Source organism: Monopterus albus, unplaced genomic scaffold (assembly GCF_001952655.1).
Source record: "Monopterus albus unplaced genomic scaffold, M_albus_1.0 scaffold7.1, whole genome shotgun sequence".
In the NCBI taxonomy this organism is placed as follows: Eukaryota; Metazoa; Chordata; class Actinopteri; order Synbranchiformes; family Synbranchidae; genus Monopterus; species Monopterus albus.
In genome coordinates, this window is record NW_018127887.1 from 719,380 (window position 1) to 738,689 (window position 19,310).

The 19,310-nt window shown below is 40.2% G+C and overlaps 1 protein-coding gene across 8 annotated transcripts in view; it reads left to right on the forward strand.

The window, feature by feature from the left end:
- The window catches only part of tjp1b (tight junction protein 1b), a 62,245-nt gene that overhangs the window by 2,450 nt on the left and 40,485 nt on the right, over positions 1–19,310 (forward strand). For 6 of the 8 annotated variants that reach the window (XM_020621520.1, XM_020621530.1, XM_020621537.1 and 3 more), the window contains exons 2-4: positions 554–954; positions 1,489–1,600; positions 14,579–14,720. In XM_020621520.1, the coding sequence (XP_020477176.1) occupies positions 594–954; positions 1,489–1,600; positions 14,579–14,720 (615 nt within the window). In that variant the 5' untranslated portion in view covers positions 554–593. Of the gene's footprint in view, positions 1–553; positions 955–1,488; positions 1,601–7,757; positions 8,008–14,578; positions 14,721–19,310 lie in introns of those variants that run through there. The other 2 variants (XM_020621552.1, XM_020621562.1) reach the window with 1 other exon arrangement.

A 19,310-nucleotide genomic window follows, 5' to 3' on the forward strand; every position in this document is an offset into this window, starting at 1 on the left:
GTGGTGGGTGTGGTGTACATTTTGTAACCATTCTTTAGTATATTACTTGTGTGATGTAAGAATGTTAACACTGTTATATTCTTTTTTTAGTATATTACTTGTGTGGTGTAGAAGTGAATCATTTACTGCTTGCAAACCAATGATGGTAAGATGATGTCATGGGGTAGGACTGGATAAGTCTGACTTCTTCCTACTCCATTCAAGCATGTACTAGGTATAAGCACATTGATATTGGATTATGTGTAAAATTATGTGTGTTGTCATATCAACTGTTTTACATGCTTGAAAGAATAAATCAAATCAAATCAAAATAGTGTTAAATATGCTCTGCATGTCTGTGCAGTGCTGAGCAGTTTGCATTGGTGTGCTTAAGAGTCTGATAATCTTCTTAGTGTCAGTAAGTACTCAGCTAGAAATTAACTACTGTCCAGATTGTCTCCTCCTGCCCCAGATAAACGACTCAGACAACAACAAAGCAAAGCTCAATATGTGGCATGGTCACTTCACTGGCATTAAATATGCACCTCCCCTTCTTTGGGAATTCTGTTGACAGAGCTGTAGAAGACGTTTTGGTGGGTTTTCTCAACTTGAAGATGTTTGGCGGTGGCACCAAGCAGTGGTTTGTAAAGAAGCAAATGAGGCAGCAGCAAAGGTCTGGTAGGAGGCCGTGCACCAGGAAGAAGAAGAGACGGACAGCCAAGATTCTCAGACAGCACAGGCAGAAGATCCTGACTGAACTGGATGTCAACACAGTACTTTCCTACCTGGTGTATGATAAAGTTTTCTCACTGGGGGAGTACAAAGAAATACTAGGACAAGAGTGCAACAAAAAACAAGCGGAAATATTCCTGGACCATCTGTCCTCAAAAGGGCCTGCTGCATTCTGTTCATTCTGTTCTGTTCTGGAGGAAGTGTGTCCCCACCTGCTCACCTGCTTTCTGCTGGATGGAGAAGGTACAGCCAGTAATTAATTAGCAAGTGATTACATCAGTGACTAACACAGCATGCATTTCAAAGTTACAGCTCATTGATCTTCAGTAGAGTGCCACTTATTTGTTCTGTTTTTTCACATATCTTAGGTTGACTTTCATTTTCTGTATGAAATTGGCAAAAAATAAAAAGAAGAAAACTACTTTGCAATAAGCCACCGACTAAGAGCCAACAGAAATAGCTTCTTAAATCTGGATGGCTGAGGGGATTACTGAGCTGCCAGCGTTCCTAACTAGCCTCTGGCAACATATGGCCTCAGCATAGCTGAGTCTGCAAGGCTATGTCTGTGCTGCACTATCCCAAATCAATGTGCATTACTTACACTTACATAAAGTGAGTATTCTCGAGAAAATGGCTTCCGTTATCAGCTCAGTGAGCAGCTGCTTTATGTGCGGCTAACATCCCACGATTAGGAGCTTGTGAATCCTACTACTCACCCAGTCAGAACGGAAGAAGTGTAAAAAAAAAAGTGGCTAATATATTAACCTGCTCTTACAGTTAATGTCCCAGGTCAGGGCAGGAAAGGGGGCCTTCCTGTACCCCCAGACAGCCCAGGAGAGCAACCTTTGTGTTCCCCAGCCATGTACACTGATGCTGTATTTGACCCCAGGTGAGTGCCACTTTACATATCACTGCTGTCATGTGAAAGCCTCATATAGAGGGATTATTTCATGTTCAGTGAGTTGATCAAATCATCCTTATGATATAAAGTTACTCCATCAAATACATTCCTTTAAATTTCAAAACATGTTTAGTGTTTTTATCAAGCCTTTACAAATTCTTTTCAGCCTTGAAACGATGTTAGTGTTCTCAGCAGTGATGGAATAGATTGTTTACTAAAAGTAACAATACCACAGTATAAAACTACTCTTTTACAAGCAAATGTCCTGGCTTCAAAATGTTAATTAAGTAGAAGTATGAAAATATTTTTAGCAAAATATACTTAAAGTCCCAAAAGTAAAAGTACTCATTATGCAGAAACATTTCATGTGAGTACATATTAAATTATTGAATTAATTATTGACACATTACTATGTACATCACATTTAATGCTTCAGCTAGTAAAGGTGGAGCTCATTCTAATTGCCTTATATGCTTACAATTTGAAGTACTGTTAGGTATTTTGTGGGGGTGCCAATAAATATATTTTGTATTATTAATCTAATTCTAAAAAGTAACTAGTAACTAAAATGATCAAATAAATGTTGTGGAGTAAAAAGTACAATATTGGCTCCTAAACTGTAATGAAGTCAAAGTATGAAGCAGCAGAAAATGAAAATACCCAAGTACAGATGCCTCAAAACTGTACTTAATTACAGTACTTGAGTAAATATACTTAGTTATTTTCCCCTACTGGTTCTCAGTTGGTATTGTTAAAACACCAAATAAGAGAATGTATTTTTGGGAATAATGGTTCCAGGGACTTGAATCTATGCCGAGAAGCACTGGAAGCATTGCTGGACACCAGACAATGACAGTTAATGACACTTTTCAGTGAAGTGAAGGCTAATGTAGCATTATAATTGTGACTTAAAACTATTATACTTTATACTGCACAGCATCAAATGACATCTGCTACACTGTAAGAGTGAGAGCAAACAGAACAGTCTAGTGCAGCATTTTTCTTTGTTTGTCAGGCCCTGTGATTGAGCCTTTCTTGGTGTGTGAGGACTCTGGGAGAGTAGGCCCACCCTTGGCTCGGTGGGGGGGTCATAGAACAGTAGACACTTTTTAGAGGATAAGTATGAGAGGTAGTGAGTTGGGGTTTGCTTGGATGTGATGGCTGAAATGACTGGACAGATAAACTGATATGCTTCCTACACTGTTAAGGAGGCCTAGGAGTCAGCATGGAGACAGCTATCCCAGTGGCCTGACCCTGGGCACTGACAAACACACATACATACACACAAGACAGGCTGACAGAAACAAACCAACACACACAACACAGTACCACAGCAGCACAAACAGCCTGAATGTCACAGAGGCTTCACAGAAGACACAGTGTGCTGACAAGGCAATGTAAGTCCTCTTCCATTCTAATGATCTGAATGTATCCTTGAATTCCTGCATATAAACTACCTGTTAACACAAGCTGTTTGAGCCTGGGTGAGCAAGTCACATGTCAGACTATGCACGTACAGCTTGTCTAGATAAAATGGGCATAATCTTTTGTTTGTTCACTCTTAGGAGAAGTAGGACATAAACTGCCTGAAGAAATGAATGCTCGGCTTCAAAATTTGTGTTCCAGAATGTGTCCCTGCATGACAGAGTGAAGCATGTTGGCAGCCGTGCTTGTTACAGATGTGGGAACAACCTGGGAATGTTTTCCTGTGGTGAACTCTGTCTCGGCACCCTCTACTCTGCACATTTTCTCTGGTCCACAAGAGAAGAGCGGATTGATTGTCAGCTGTGTGGGGTCAAAGAGACACTGTGTTTATTAGTTTGGTTTTTTGTTTTGCCTCTGGTCAGTATCTTGCTTACTGAGAGTGAACATGCAACATTTAATCACATCTCTGGGCTTCTGTCTTAAAGCACACAAAGAACCCGTGTGTCCGCGTGAGAGTGACACAGGAACTGATGTGAAGCTGACTAACACCAGTTAAAGGACCGCTGACCACCATATTGTTTGCATTGGTTTGTTGTATTTTTTTTTTAAATTTTAAAATTTTAAGACTAGTCATCTCTGCCTGAAGTTGTGAATTAAAGTCTTGGATTAAGTGTATTAAATGTACAGTACATAATGCAGAAATATTGATTGATTGGATAAGTGGCTTTATAAGCATGCAGAGTATATTCTCCTACAGAGGATATGCATGTGATTTAGGATGTGTCGACCGTGCAATTAGATCCGAGGCCTTATATGTATATGTGAAGCTGCAGCGATGATGTAAGTTGCTGTGCCTCCATCCATAGTGGAGAAAATGAGATGCTGGCAGATTGAGGAGGAGGTGGAGGAGGAGGAACGGAGAGATTAGCTGGAGCTGCGAGGTTATGTTCTTCTGTGCTGATGACTCACCTCACAGCACATAGAGAGAAAGCACTGCGACAGCACCGAGGTGTGATTGTGTGTGCATGTTCCATTACTCTTGTGCTTCTTGGTGCAGTGCATTCATGTGAAGAGGACTTCTCCTCTTTGTTCGGTGCAAAAGTAATAAATCACGGTGTTACAGCCGTGGAGGTTCTCAGGACTTGAGTCCATGTTTGTCTCCTCTGGGAGCAGTCTCTGAATCCCACAGACCAGCGTTGGTTTTACTATGCAGGATAAAGTGGGCAAGAGAGTTTAAGGACACAAGAAAGAAGGGCAGCCCTGTCTGTCCTATTTACTGGCAGAAAAAAAGGACCTTAGTGTGCTATTAGTGCACAGGTGTCTGTGCGTCTCTGTGTGAGCAGGTGTGAGTGTGTGTGAGTGTGCAGCATACAATAAAAGATGTCAGCAGTGGCTTCTCATGTGAGAAGGGTAATGATGGGGCAGGCTATTCCAAGCCATTCCTGTGGAGATGCCGAGGGGGAATGCCAATATGAAATCAAAGTGCTGCAGTGGAGTGTGCATACAGTGGGCTTTAGACTGCAGCACAACCACTGACCCAACACTGGCTCACTGCTTCCCCACTGACACACTATTACTGGTTCCCATACATGGTCCCTAAAATCTGTGTCTCTTAAAGAGAAATGGAAAGAGAGAGTCCTGAGTAGTGTGTGTGTGTGTCTATCTTCTAATGACTGCTATGTCTGTCATAATGTTGATCCTGACAGTTACCTGAATGGCATACACCATCAATGGGAGGTGACACAGTGCATTGCTAGTGGGTTTACTGGACCTCAGTTCTGCTCTGATGATTGGATTAGTGGTGTATGTGTTGAGTATTGACTGGATTCAAAAGGCTATTTACAGGAAGCACTGCCAGTGTGCAGCCAAAAGTCAAAGTAGTCATTTTCTGGATGTGGAAAAATAATGCATCTAAACCTAGTTTTGGTAGCCATCGTGCTACCTTCGTAAACCACGGTATGCTGGTGCTACATGTTTTGTTATCATACAGTTTGGTTCATATACTTTCAAAATAAATGTTAGCCCTATGAGCCCCAAATCTGCCATAGATTTTGGCTCAAATTGTAACTTTTATTATCACCTTGTATTCCCAGGGCAGAAGCCGGGACTTTTAAAAGTACTAAGGTTTCATATCTGAGTCACATACATATGTGAAGTCATGTGGGGTTTTTTTAACCTCTTGCTCCTCCGTGCATGCACATATCACCTGTTATCATCTTCAGTGGTAGCATCTTGTTCAAGACACACTAGAAGGAATTTGTTGCAACCTAACAGTTTTTGAGGGAACTGCATAATTTGACTGCTGCACAAATGACAGTGTTTCTATTCATGTACATGGCTCACATTTCATATTTAAATCTGCATGTGTGGCAGTTTAGGACTTCAACAGTTCACACACACAATTTAGCTTTTAATAATGTGGAATTTTTTTCAGACTGTACATTTGGAGCTTGCTGTTCATCAATATTCACTAAATAGAATACTGGTATAAAAATACAAAGTTCTTTATTTATTTTGCTGAAATATGCTGAGTCTAAAAATACTGCACTCACTCTAAAAAAAAAAAAAAGTCTGCACCATGTGTATGTGTCCATATTCTTTTTCAAGCCCTGAAACTTATGTAGAGAAAAGTATATATTTCAGGAGTATACAGGTGTATTTAATTTTTTGTGTTTTCTATTGTGTCTAGAATGGTTTTTTTGTACAAAAATTAAAAGCCTTTTCACCAGCAAGTACTGCATGAAGGAATTTATGGGCATACAGTGTGAGCACTAGATTAACTTAGGTTCCTAAAATACCCTGAAGGGTTGTCTGATTCCAGTCAGCCAGAAGTAACTGGCAACCACACAAAAAAACGGCTGTTTTAAATTTCAGATCAGGCCTGACGTTCTTTTTCTGTGTGTTACATTAGGCTTTACTGTAAATGCTATAATTTTTAAAATACATGAACTTATTTAAACGTAGGTGTTCAGTTTAAAAACTGCAACGTTTATCATTTTTAAAATCTTTCTAACTAATTTAATCATATTTTTATTTTATACAAACATACATAGTGTATTTAATATGTTCACCCCACACTTGCCAAAGAGAGGTTTACACTGCCAGTACTGCAGGTTAGTGCAGCACACACTGTGTGGAGGATACTTTCATCGGTACATTCAGCACTAGTGTCATGGGTGTTTTTAGCAATGTCAGCCACAGAGGGATTTGCTCCTCTGACACTGGCATTGTCAGTGTCATGCTCTGCCTGTTAGTGGAAGTCTTTTGTATGACACAACAGTTTCTCAAATTTATTTTCAGTGTGTGCCTCAGTGTCATTTTTTCTATTTAACAAGCCAAATAATCCCTTTATCTCCTGATTCTTATATCAGATATAGCAGATAAATATCAAACCATCAGTTTCCATTTAACTGGCCTCCACAGAGCTCACACTTTTATTTAAGTCTGTCTGACATAGATAAGATAAGAGCACTTCGGGTGAGAAGGCAGTCCTCTCCTCAAAGCCTTCAGCATCTGGACTAATCAGCTCACCTTGAAGCTTCGAACGGCACCAGTGTGTGAATGTGTTGACTGAAAAACACACAACACCAGCCTCTGTTTGCTGCTACTGGCAAGCGCTGTGGGCACAGTCCACTGAGACATGGCTGCTGTGTGCTGCAAGTGAATGCATTTAACAAACATCTATCATCAGAGTGTAATGAGAATGCTTTCTGTGTCAGTCATCAAAATATGTCGTTATCTTTAAATTACTTATAAAAGGAAGTAATAAATGCTCTCTAAAGAACTGTAAGAAATATGTTCAGCATCACCAATAAAACGTCTTTATATTTGAGACCCACAACATTAACAGTTCCCAGTGTGACCCAGGCTCATTTTGAGCTTCATAAACACAGATGTTAAGGTAGATGTGTTGCACTGAACTGCACACAACTGTACTAATAAAGTGGCTGATGAGTGCATGTAATTTCTGTTTGTTTCATGCATTAATTTCCTCATTGTTCCACACATGTCTGATATCTTTGCTGCTGTTTTTTGTTTGTTTGTTTGTTCTTTGTCTCTCCAGTGGAGTGGATACTTGAGTGGACATGTAGTACATGTTGTTTCCAACGCAGATTGTCACAGATGCACCAACTTTTCCTCTGCAGTTCCCAGTGTTTTTAGGCATAATTTGAAATGCACTTAAAAGCGGCCACCACGCACCGTACCAGGACCCTGAAACCGAAGCAAAATGGAAAATCAACCATGATGAAGTGCACTGTTCACAGCTGTAAGTCGCTACTGATCTCAGGAAGTATAGTCTGACACGGAGATAAGTCTCTGTGTAAGCAGCATGATTAAAGACTAATTCGGTCTTCCTAAACAGAAGCTACAGCTGAGAGCATATACAAATGAATCGGTCCCTTACCCCCCTCCCCGTCTCCTCTTCCTCCCCTCCTCCCTCCCAGTCGCTCCTCTTCGACTACACTAACCTACACACACGCACTCTCTCCCCTACCTCACACACACGGACGCCTGGACGCTGCAGCGTTTTAAAGAGAGTGTTTCCAGCCCTGGGTAGGAGGGAGGCGGCAGGAGGAAGGAGATCATGTCCAAATCCTGACCGCATTATAAAAGCACCAGAAATCGAGTGGATCGTCGATCTGTTTGCGAGCGCTAAAACACGGTCAGTGTCATTGCAGACATGGGTCGCGGTACGGCACCTTTCGCTCAGCTCCTCGGGGACTATTTTCACTGTCAGTCCTTCAGTGCTGGAAATGGCGTTGTGATGCTGAGCATGGAAGACGCAGCTGCGGCGGATGCCAGGGAATAACGAAATATATGGTCACCTGTGCTTTTCTTTGGGTTGGATTTTTAGTAGCGGTGGACAGTACCATGGTGAATTACCAGAAATACATTACTGTTATGCAGCTGGCTCTGGGGGTGACCGCCTCCAACAAAGAACATTGTCTTCCACCCAGGAAGCGTTTTTGGTGAGTATGAACCTTGGTGCGGATGATGGTGTGATGCAGGTTGGATAAAAAAGAGGGGGGCTGCGATGGGCCGAGGTGTCGCCTCCCACATCTTGTCAAATGATGAGCGGGTCACGGATCCACGGTCACTCTCCAAAACGACATACTATTGCTCACAGCCACTGCAGCCAGTCTGCACCATGTTGCAATCATCACAGTCCGACCGTGGCCATATACAGCGTGTAAAGCAACTACTGGGCATGCTGGGAGTTTGTTTGCGTGCGTTCCGGTGTGCCTGAAGTCCACTGGCTCTAGCTGTGCCCTTCCTCTTCATCACTTTGTAAAGTTGAATGCGTAGGATGATGTCATAGCTTCATCATTGTTTCTTGCCTCCAACTTCATGTGCTTCAGTGTACTATAGCCTATGGCCTCCACTGCCCTGTTGTTGTCACTGGAAATGTCATCATCCAGCTAACATCTGAGTAAATCATCACGCTCCCTCCTCAACCACTCTCATCCCCACTGCTGTGCTGAAACTAATTAATAAAATGTAAAGCATGAAACATGATCCTCTCCTGTTTTTATTTCCTGTGCTGTAGCCAGGTCTCTGTACACCTCTCATTGCCATGTCAATTGAACATTTTCTGCACATACTCTGCTCTCAGCATGGGTGTTTGTGTCTTGTTTGGCCACCTATTCAGTGTCCTCATTACTCTGTGTGCCTGGATGCTATATAATATGTTGCAGTGACCAAATCTCACTCCCCTTTTCTCTTCTGTGGCCTTGTTCATTTGTTTACTTTAAGGCAGTCTTCTTTTCATTCCCTTTTCTTACTGTAAGCAGATTGCTGCTGAAGCTGCAATGTGCGTGACAGTTACAATGTGTTTGAAAGCAAAAACGGTTAATTAGGAGTCAGTAGGATCAATGGCACTCTGATAGCAAGTGTTTCACACAAGCTCAAAATGCATCGCACAGTGTGGATCATTTACCTACACAATGCAGTTACACTGAAGTGTTTGACAGGCTTAACTGCTGTCATCACTTTTGTAAAGCCAGCCTAAGCCTAAACAATTCCTGCCACTGAAGCAAGGGCAAAACACTGATGCTGATAATATCTGAGCATTATATTGTCTTGAGAAAATTATCATGATCAAAGGAGATTTACAAACACCCATAGAGCCCAACATGAATTTCACATGTGAAATGACCTCTAAGTTCAAATGACTGTATAATCATGTGTAGAGCAGGATGTGTTTACAGTTTGTAGTAATTAATGTATTGTGATATACTGTACAAGCTATTCCTAATTCTTTTTTACTAAATACAACATTTACAAGATTATGACCAGTGCTGCCGCAACCTTAGCAGGGGTCAAATGCTTATGACATGTGGCTTGTTATCTCAGGCTAATCGTATTCCCTAGTCATCTTCTTATTAGCCTAAATGCCCCTCTAGGAGGAGAAAAGGGGTTTCATTAGGACAGAAGACATTGTTATTTACATTTTTACATCTTCATTTATTTAAGTAAATTTCAAAAGGGGCTTCTTGTCTCTTTTACAGCAGTGCACTGATACAATCGGTTAAACGAGTTATATAACTGTTAGAGCAAGCTCTGGCTGTGTTAATTGAATCTGAGTAAAAAAACAGTCGCCTCTGTTGTGAGATGACGTGACGACGTTGAGCTCTAGTAGGTCACGTACTCTTTAATAAGCCAACAGAACACAGATTGATTCATAACTGGCATTTTTGTTTCCATACCAGGTAAATATTTTGCAGATCATATTCTTGTGTTTTGGATATTTTATTGTAATTTTTTCTCCCTGTCAAGCAGGCGCAGATTTCCATTCATTCTCACACAGTAACTACACTTTATATTTATGTTAGCTATACTGTATCATACGTCACACTGCACATCAGTTTAGTTTTTATCAAAGCCACTTAATTGCTATGAGGAAATACAGTGCAAACTTTCCAAACCAATCTGCATTTAAAATTCATTACCACTTAATAATAATTGTTCTTTGACCTAAAAAAGTCATTTTGATAAATTTGTAATATCTTTTGGAAACCATAATAAATACTGTACTTGCAGCATTTGATTAGCAGAATGTTGATTGGATTTACAGCATCAACTCTACAACATGTATGCTATATGAAAAATGTTAACAGTAATGTATTTGGAGATAAGGAGGTCAAATGTGCTAAAACACTATGGCCCTTTAAGCTTAATAATTAAAGCATCCTTTCAAAAAAGGTCAGTAGTCAAGGAAAAGCTTTTAATTACACACTGCAAAATATAACACAAAGGCTTGGAATCTCTGTTGGGTACAATTAGACAACAACAGCTGCAGTTTGTTTAATATCCTATTACCCTGCTATAGCTGACATTACATGGTGAGAGTTAAAATACATAAAATCCAGTATCTGGGACTGATATTCATGTCAAATGTTTGTCCTCATTCTCATCTTAAATACTCATAATAATATCATCAATTAAAATAGTAGAAACAAATGTTGTAGGTTGAAGTAGTAACCTTCAGTGATAGTACTTCCTTGTAGCTCAAGCTGCCATATACAAATTACAAAATGTGTGTCCATTTGAGTCATCATTATTTTATGCCCTTGTCATTTTTCTCATGTTTGTATATTTAACAAAAACATGACAAATGCACAAATGTGGACAGTGAAGATCTTTTTGTGTCACTCTGGACAAAGGCATACACCTAATGAATATGTTGTAATGTTGTGCATAGTGTGCAGTGTCTCATTTGATAGGCTTGTGTTTTCAAAAATGTCTGAGATAAACCCTTGCAAAACAGTGCCTATCCACCTGATTGAAACGCATCCTAGTTAATGTTGTCAACTATCCATTTTAACCTTGCCACCAAAATAGGTGAGCTTCAGGCCAAGTGCAGCAAAACATTTTAACACCTCATGAATCATAAACGCTCAAAAAGCATGCATTAAGTTTCATCGGCTCCAGTGATCACAAAAAAATCTTTGGGGCCGACTGCAATTCAGTGGGTAGCGTGGTCGTGTCCCACCCGGAGGGTTGGAGGTTTGAATCACGGTGCCTGCAGTCCACGTGTCAAAGTGTCCTTGGGCAAGACACTGAACCCCCAAGTTGCCCCCGATGGTTAGAGTCATCAATGAGTTGGCACCGCAGATGGCTGCCTCAGTTCTATACCGAAAACAAATAGCTTATGCGTAACATACTTGGCCAAATAAAGGTGATTATTATATTATTATATATATATACAGACACGAAGCACCTAAAAGATTTTTAACTTGATATATGGGTGCTGTAACTGAAAGCCTTGCGTTGTATAATTCTCCATATTTTAGTTGTAATTTATATTCTTACATAACACTTGGCATCATTATGTGAGCGCTTGTTCCTCACATTCTCTCTGCCAGAAAGACGTTATACTGATTTAACCTATTTTCAAAACTGGTAGTGATAATATGATCACAGTGACCTTTAGGAACAACACTGCTCTTGTGTGTTTATACTAGAGCTGAAACTATAGCAGTACTAAAATAACTGATCTCCCGATTTGTGTAAAAGTAATCTACAGCAGTGAACATATCTGATTAGGCCACACTAAGTAAAAATACCAAAACCTTTTTAGTTATAGCTCCTAAAATGTGAAGATTTGTTATAATAAAAAATACTTAGTTACATCTTTGAATAAAATTATTATATGGTTGTCAACCTTAGACACCACCCCACTGATGATTTGAAAAGGCACTGTGGCTCATACTTTTGTCATTAGAATCCAGATGAATGACAGAATGAGACATTACATTTACATTTACATAAAGAAACAGCTCATTGTATCATTCAAGTTTCCAGTTTTTAAGGTTGCTTTTTACATAATTGCAGCATTAATTCTTTCCCATTTTTGGTCAAATGGTCAGAGGTGCCTCCTATGCTGTTGAGCTCACTGCATGTGGCAGTGAGATTACACACGTTGCTCCTACCTGAACATTTACCATCCACCAAGCACAAACTATGTGAGTCCTGCGCATCCACATTCTCCCAAAGCTAGAGGAAGCACAGCTCCGCTTTCCTTTAATAAAAACGGAATAGCGGCAGCAGCTTTCTAAATTGGGATTAGTTTATGCCAACAGATGTTCCTTTTGCCTGTAGTCTTAAAAACCCATCCCCCCTGCACACAAACAAAGATTAGCATTAACCTGACTTAATGAACTTTACATGGTTGCAAGCCTGAAGGGATAATACAACAAGTTTGTTGTGTTATTTTGAACTTGCACATTTTCTCCAGAAAGAAGGCAGATAGTGTGGTCACAGCATATAAGTTAAGTTTGCAGTATTATTGAATTACCTGAGTACTGTTGTATATCTTACCGTCAGTTTTTTTTTGCGTATGTGTGTACCAGAAACTGGTCGGGATTGCTCTCCTTGTTGTGTTATATTCGCACTGGCCAGACAGGCAGGAATGAAGTGCAACACTGCCTATTGACCTGCTAATCAAGCAGTAGATGTTACTGCTTGAACTAATCGTATATGATGGCGCCTCCACTGTGAGAGAGAGAACAGAGGGATGGCATATAGCCCCATAACTGAGTCCTGTGTGTGTATGTGTCCTGTCCTATCTTTGTAATAGCATCAGAAATCTGCTTGACATTATGTTTGAATTACATTAACACACTTTGCAGTGGACAGTGCAGGCCATTGGGGGTCTTGGTATTGATCCTGTTCTGTTTTCTTGTGAGGTGGATTTTGCTTTGTTCAGAAACACTGCAACACACTTCAGTCCAATCATCATATCAGGGCCAAGACGACTCTGATTATGTTATGAACCCTCCACAGACAATCGAGAAATAATCCACCACAAAAAGCCTCAGAAAATAGAAACATGTTGCTTTTACACTTCAATTTTATAAAGATTAAACAAACAAGATGTAACATGTTAATTAATTAACATTATCATTACTACTAGGTGGATTTTGTTACTGTTAGACAGCTTGTCTTATGGGTGTAGCTTCATTATTAGAGTACAGATATGAAAATGGTCTTCTTAGCTCAGTGATTTAGATAAGAAGACTATAAATGTCACACCCTTTAAAATGACGCTTATTCTGTGTCATAAAATGGTAAAATGGTCTTTGGTAATATTTTACACATGGATGAATGGCCATATACCAAATGCCATCCACCTATATAACCATGAAAAAAGTGAAAAGGAGATGTTAACATTCAATCTCATAGTTTTAAACCTGGAGTGAAACACATTACACCTGCATATCTGATAGCAAAGGAGAATTCATCACAAAAGCAAAGAGAAATCATTCACTGCACATTATATCTGAGTCGGCACAGTTGCTGGCACTGCGTTACATTTGCCGTTTTGGCTGAATTCCATTTCAGAATCCACATCCAGGAATGAGCCTCTGAATGCACCGGACTGCACCGGGCCTGTGATATAGTCCAAGCAGCTTCACTCATTAGTCTTGTTTGCTGTACTGTTTATATGAACAATCTGAAGTCGCCTGTAATTGACTGCATGTATTGCAGAATGATTTTGCCTTGCATTTCCAGCCAGTAAGCACCTTAGTCTGCTTCAGGCAATTACTTGAATTAATGCAGGGAACATGGAGGGTGATGCTGTCTTTCCTCCCACCTTTGTTCATTCCTTTCTCTCATGATTTCATTGCTGAGTCTCCAAACCTTAGGAGTTCCTTGAGATCTGCTGCTCAGCACGCTACTGTAATGGATATCTACTGTCTCGGAGCTACACTATATACAGTAGACAAGATTTTTCCCTGCTTAATATTGTCTTAAGTAAATCCTCATTAAAACTGATTGTCCTCCTGGACACTGAGAGGAAGGACTTTGATGATTACTTGTAGGGAGAGAAGCGAAGCGAAGCGAAGCGAAGAGAAGGGAAGAGAAGAGACAGTAACAGTAGTAGCTACAAATCTGAGAGAAGAGGCAGTAACAGTAGTAGCTACAAATCTGAGCTACATTATGCTGTATGAATGCAGTACAATAATTGGAAACAGTTAAGCAATAAGGGAATGGTAGTATTACAACAATTATTTATGACCATATTATAATTGATCCATAAAATTGTTTATTTGAGTTATTAATCATTAATAAAGCTGTTATTTACAACCATGAAACTCTAATAGAATTGGAAGCTAAGGGTTGTAATGTGGCCAGCTGGGCTCCAACCACACTGCTTAAGGTTGTCATTTTTGATGGGTATAAACATTTCCTGAGAGTATTGGTGATAGGTCATTTGAGTGTGCCTCCTCCTTATATCTCACCATTACATAGCCAGACTGGTGTGCCCCGCAGAGGTGCACAGGCCCCCTCTGTTTGAGCTGGTTCCTGAGCTTCAACCAGCTCCCCTGCATTAAATCTAATTATAGATTTCTTTAAATGCCATTTCATTTAGCAGGGAACTGTGGCCTTTTGAAAAGCAGAAGCATGACCACAGTATTCTTCGTGTGGCACTTCGTCCTGCTGTGATACAGCCATGCAGGATGTGCACTTACTTGCCCTGATGTTGTGCTGTTTTTCTTTGCCCTTCTCCTCCTGCTCCCTCTGTGCTGACCTCAGGATCCACCCCAGCCCGACCGCCGGCTCCATCAAAGCATCTTCCTCAGCAAACACCATTCAGGGCAAGCCATCACTCCGCCGTATCAAGGGCCGCATTCACAGGAGCAAAAGCCTGGACAGCATTGATCTCCTTGACTCCAATGTAAGTAAACTGAGTCAAAAGCAAACACAATACTAATGAGCAGAATCACCTAACCACAGACAATATAATGTAGGACCACAATGTACAGAACCAACAAGCCTGCATTCTGACATTAGTAAGATTTGATTATGGCTGAAAGAACATAATACTGACTGATATACCATCCAACAGTGAAAGAAACCACAGACTATGTTTAAATTTCCAATATGCGGGTCCCATCGTACACCAAATTCAGGTGTTTGCCATTTAAAATCTCCAAACAACAACTTCACAGTTCTCCGATCTAACCCCAACATAGGTTTCACAAAGCAAACAAGGACCTAGGTAAACAATAAAAACTAACAAAATACATGTAGAGTATTAGAGACCATCTAAAGAAGAGGTGCAGTTCTTTTGGAATGAGACCGGTTTGTTACTAGAAAATTTAAATTACTGTTTAAACCCAGAATACACCTGCTCTTGTGGTTCTTATATTAAAATCGAGCGATTCCACTGCTGTTTGAAATTATCAGCCAGTAAGTATCCTTGTAAGTATTCTGTTATTTTTAAGGTTCTTGAGAGATGGATAGTTGATCATTCAACAGATTATTTGAATCAAATAAAGTTTTTTTTCATTTGTTACAATTTGGGTTTGGGGTTAACCATTCTACTGACACAGCAAACTGTTATTTATTGGAATACTTTAAGTCAAAATTGAATAAAAGTGGTGTTGTTGGGGCAGTGTTTTAGATCTGAAGAAGACTTTTGATACGATGAATCATGAAATGCTATTGTCTGCATTTAAATACTAGTAAAACCATGTGTATGTATTTTTCTAAGAACATCGACCCCCATCAACTCCATGTAATAGTAAATGTTGATCATTTTAAATACTTTAGAGTTTATTTAGACTCAGCTCTGATTTTTAGGATTCTGTAGTATATATGAAAATAAAACCAGCAGCTATTTAATGGTTAACTGCCTATAATCTTCACAAAGCAGTGTTTTAGATTCAAAGCTCTGATGTGCATGAATCAAAGCAGACACAGGTGTAACACACATACTTAGCTGTTTCCAGACAGAGCAGTGAACTGCCTCAGGGGAGTTATACTGTGTTGACAGCTCAGTTATGACCTGCCTGTAATTTCATTTCAGTCGCTCCATCTGACACAAATCCACTGAGCTGGATGAGCTGAGTATTGGTCAACAATAGTAACATTTAACAGGTGTTTTTGCTTCTTAAAATTGTGTCAAACTAACGTTTTTGGTTATAAAAAGTAGAAGGTTTGTTAAAATATCATTTAGCGTATATAGAGAGTTAAGTAAAGACACTGACGCTTAGTGCTGCTGTGTGTCATAGTGACAGAGCATTAAGCCACTCTCTGACATGTTGATTTATTAACAAGACTAATAGTTACAGCCATGTCTGTGGCTCTGTGAGGCTGCTGATGTTAAGCAGCTTGCCATCTTAGTTTAACATGTTAGCAAGCAAATATTTGCCATTTATCACTAAACGCAAAGTTCAGCTGAGACTGATGGCAGTGTCATTAGTTTTGCAGGTATTTGGTCATAAACCAAATTACTGCGCACATTAATATCTTGACTTAATGAAAAGTCAGAGGATCACCAAAGAAATTACTATTCATTCTGAGGGTGGCACCACAATCCATGGTGGTTCATTTTGTAATTGCTGACATGTCCCTCAAAACGATAAAAGTCATGGGATCAGCGAAAAATTAGGGTACATCCTCTGGTAACCATGGAGACCATCTGGCAGATGTTTAGGTATTTCACTCAATAAATGAAAAATTGCGCCTGCATGTGGCACTTGAAGAAAGTTTAGGGGATCCCCAAAGTCCTTAGAATTTACCCTTTAGGCAGCAGTGACATCTAAATGTACTCTTGATTTACTCTCACATTTTCACTAAAAAGCAAGCATGTTATTCTGCCAGTAGCGATGGATATACAGTCAGGGGATGACCAAAGTCAGTACTGAGGGATTTATTTTCTGGAGGTCATTATATCTGTACAAAATGTTAAGGCAATCCATCTAATAGATGCTGAAATATTTAAATCTGGTCCAAAGTGGTGAACCAACAGCCTGACTGTTTAATCCCTAAACAAAAAACTGTGAAAATATTACACCACCAATAACTGGAAACACTCATCATCTCCATTAAAAAAAAATATGACTGGTTAAACAAAAAAAAATTCCTTTATTTAAAAAATAACTGAAAAATTACGATTCAGTTCCCATCTAGTAAACCTGGCAGTGATATGCTAGAGGTGGATGCTTTCAGATTACTGATGGCCTTGATTTTGACACAGCATAAGCCTTCATCTGTTTATAATTTGCAGCATACTCTCATTGTATATCATATAAAATCCTGTTCTGTGAATCATAGTGAATGACTTGCCACAGCCTGGTCATATGTCTTTATGACCTGCCACTCAGAGGCCACAGCTCAAGGGGCTGCTCTCTCACCAGACACTTTGAGCTCAGCTGAGGACTCCTGGCTTTTCCACAGTATAGTTCTATTGTACAGGCTGTGTGTGCACTAGAGGAAAACTTGCTGAGTTGCCCAAACTCAAATGCAGCTGATGGAAGTAACAGTCCACTTTACCTTGACTGATGAGACTGCAGGATGCTGAACTGAGAAGCAGTTTCCATTGCATCCTACTAAAATCCCACAACAGACACAACACTACCTCTTACATAGTCATTTTCTAACAAAGCATCTTGCCTGATTGACTGTTTTAACAGAAAAGTGAAAGTATTAATCAAGTGAGTGTATGAATTTAGGGCCATAACTATCATTGCCCATCAGTGTAGAGCTAAATAATCAATAGCAGTTACGGCTTTGTTTATATTGATTGCTGCTTTTGATTGCTTTTCTCTCTTGATAGTCAGGGGAGGACTTTGGCGCCTGGCCCACTCCCGCTGTCATTTGTGTTGGCAAGCAATGCACTTGTTCACAGAAAGATTGAATCAGATTTTAGTGCTAAGGCTGCAGAACGCACAACAGAGATTGTGGGGGGGGGACTACAGTCTTTTGTGCACTCCTCCATGTTTTTTCTCTGTGTTCATCAACAACTCCCATCACAAAGCAGCATCACTATGCATTAGTCCATCTGTTCTTGTATTACTGTACACAAACTTGTATTGTCTTGAATATTTACACCACTAATCTACATGCTTTTAATTTGCTGTTCTAAAGAAGACAACCTCAGAAATGACTGCTATCGAACTAATTACCCTTCACAAACATGTACCAGGGGATCTGCCTTCTTTGCTGTGTTTCAGAATATACAGCTCATTAGTGTTGTGTTTTATCATAACACTGAGAAAAAAAGTGTTTTTTACACATGCAGAATGTACCTGGTGCAGTGTGGGTGCTGTTTTAGCTTCATGTGCCTTGATTTTGGGAAAGATTTGTTTTTATTGCAGTATTTTTCCTGCCCATTCAGCTGTTTTGGCCAATGTTAGAGGAATGTTTGCTGCAGAGGCTATAAGCAGGTGAATTGCACAGAGGAGTGTAACAGCGGGACTAGATGCAACTAAGCCAACACAAAAAGCGCAATTAAATTAATGACTCCTTAACAGACCAGGATCAGTCACAAACTGTGCCTTGAGTTGTGCCTTGGTCAAAATCTTAATATCTTATTAGTTCTGCTTGCCCCATTCCACTTCTAAAATCCCATCCTTGGCTGCAGAAGCCATGGACAAAGGCACTCCCCCCAACCACCACCACCACAAAAAAAGGCTTAGTGTAAGCAATTATTTGCTGCTCAGTCTTTGGAAAGTGCTGCAGATGCATTTACTATACAGAGAGAGCAACTGCAGCTGAATCAACCAATTTACATATTCAGGGTCTGTTAGAGAGAGAGAGTGTTCCTGTGTGATGAAGGTGTGCAGAGGCATGGACCTGAGTCAGACACACCCGCACATGCAAGGGCTGTGGAAAGATAGAGATGGAGGGGGTGCAGAGCAGAAAGTAGGGGCTGGGTGCAGGAGATTTATCACAACTAACACTATAGCAGGCCTTACTGGAGGGGCAGAGGGGGGACAAGGGGAGATACTGTGATTGGAGCAGCAGCTGATTTTTGTTAGGTGTGCCAGGCCTGTTATATAAGAAGAAGTAGACTTGTGTGGATGGTTTTTATTTTGTGCTGCAGATGATAAACACTGGGGGGGGGGGCCTGGAACTGATGAAGGTGTAGCTGACTATTGTGGTGCTTGTGAAGGTTATAAGTTGTATGGAGGGAATGGCGGATATTGAGTACATTTCTTCAGGCTGTGACCCAGGAGCACGACCTACGTGTCTTCTGATGGGACATATGGCAGGTCGCTGCAGGCACACTGCACTGTGCGCGTCTACTCCTACCACTGTGTCCCACATCTTGTAACAGCATGTTGACATTACAGCCTCTGCAGCAGTGCTTTGAAACATTCCCACAGCTTTTTTCCTTTAATTATAGCATTTATGAAAAAAAGCATGATTTAAAACTTGATTTTTATTGAGAAATAGGTATTTGTGTGTGTTTTTATGGCATTACTCGGGTTTATATTATATCCATAAGCCATTTGTTGTAGTTCTCAGTAACACAGTT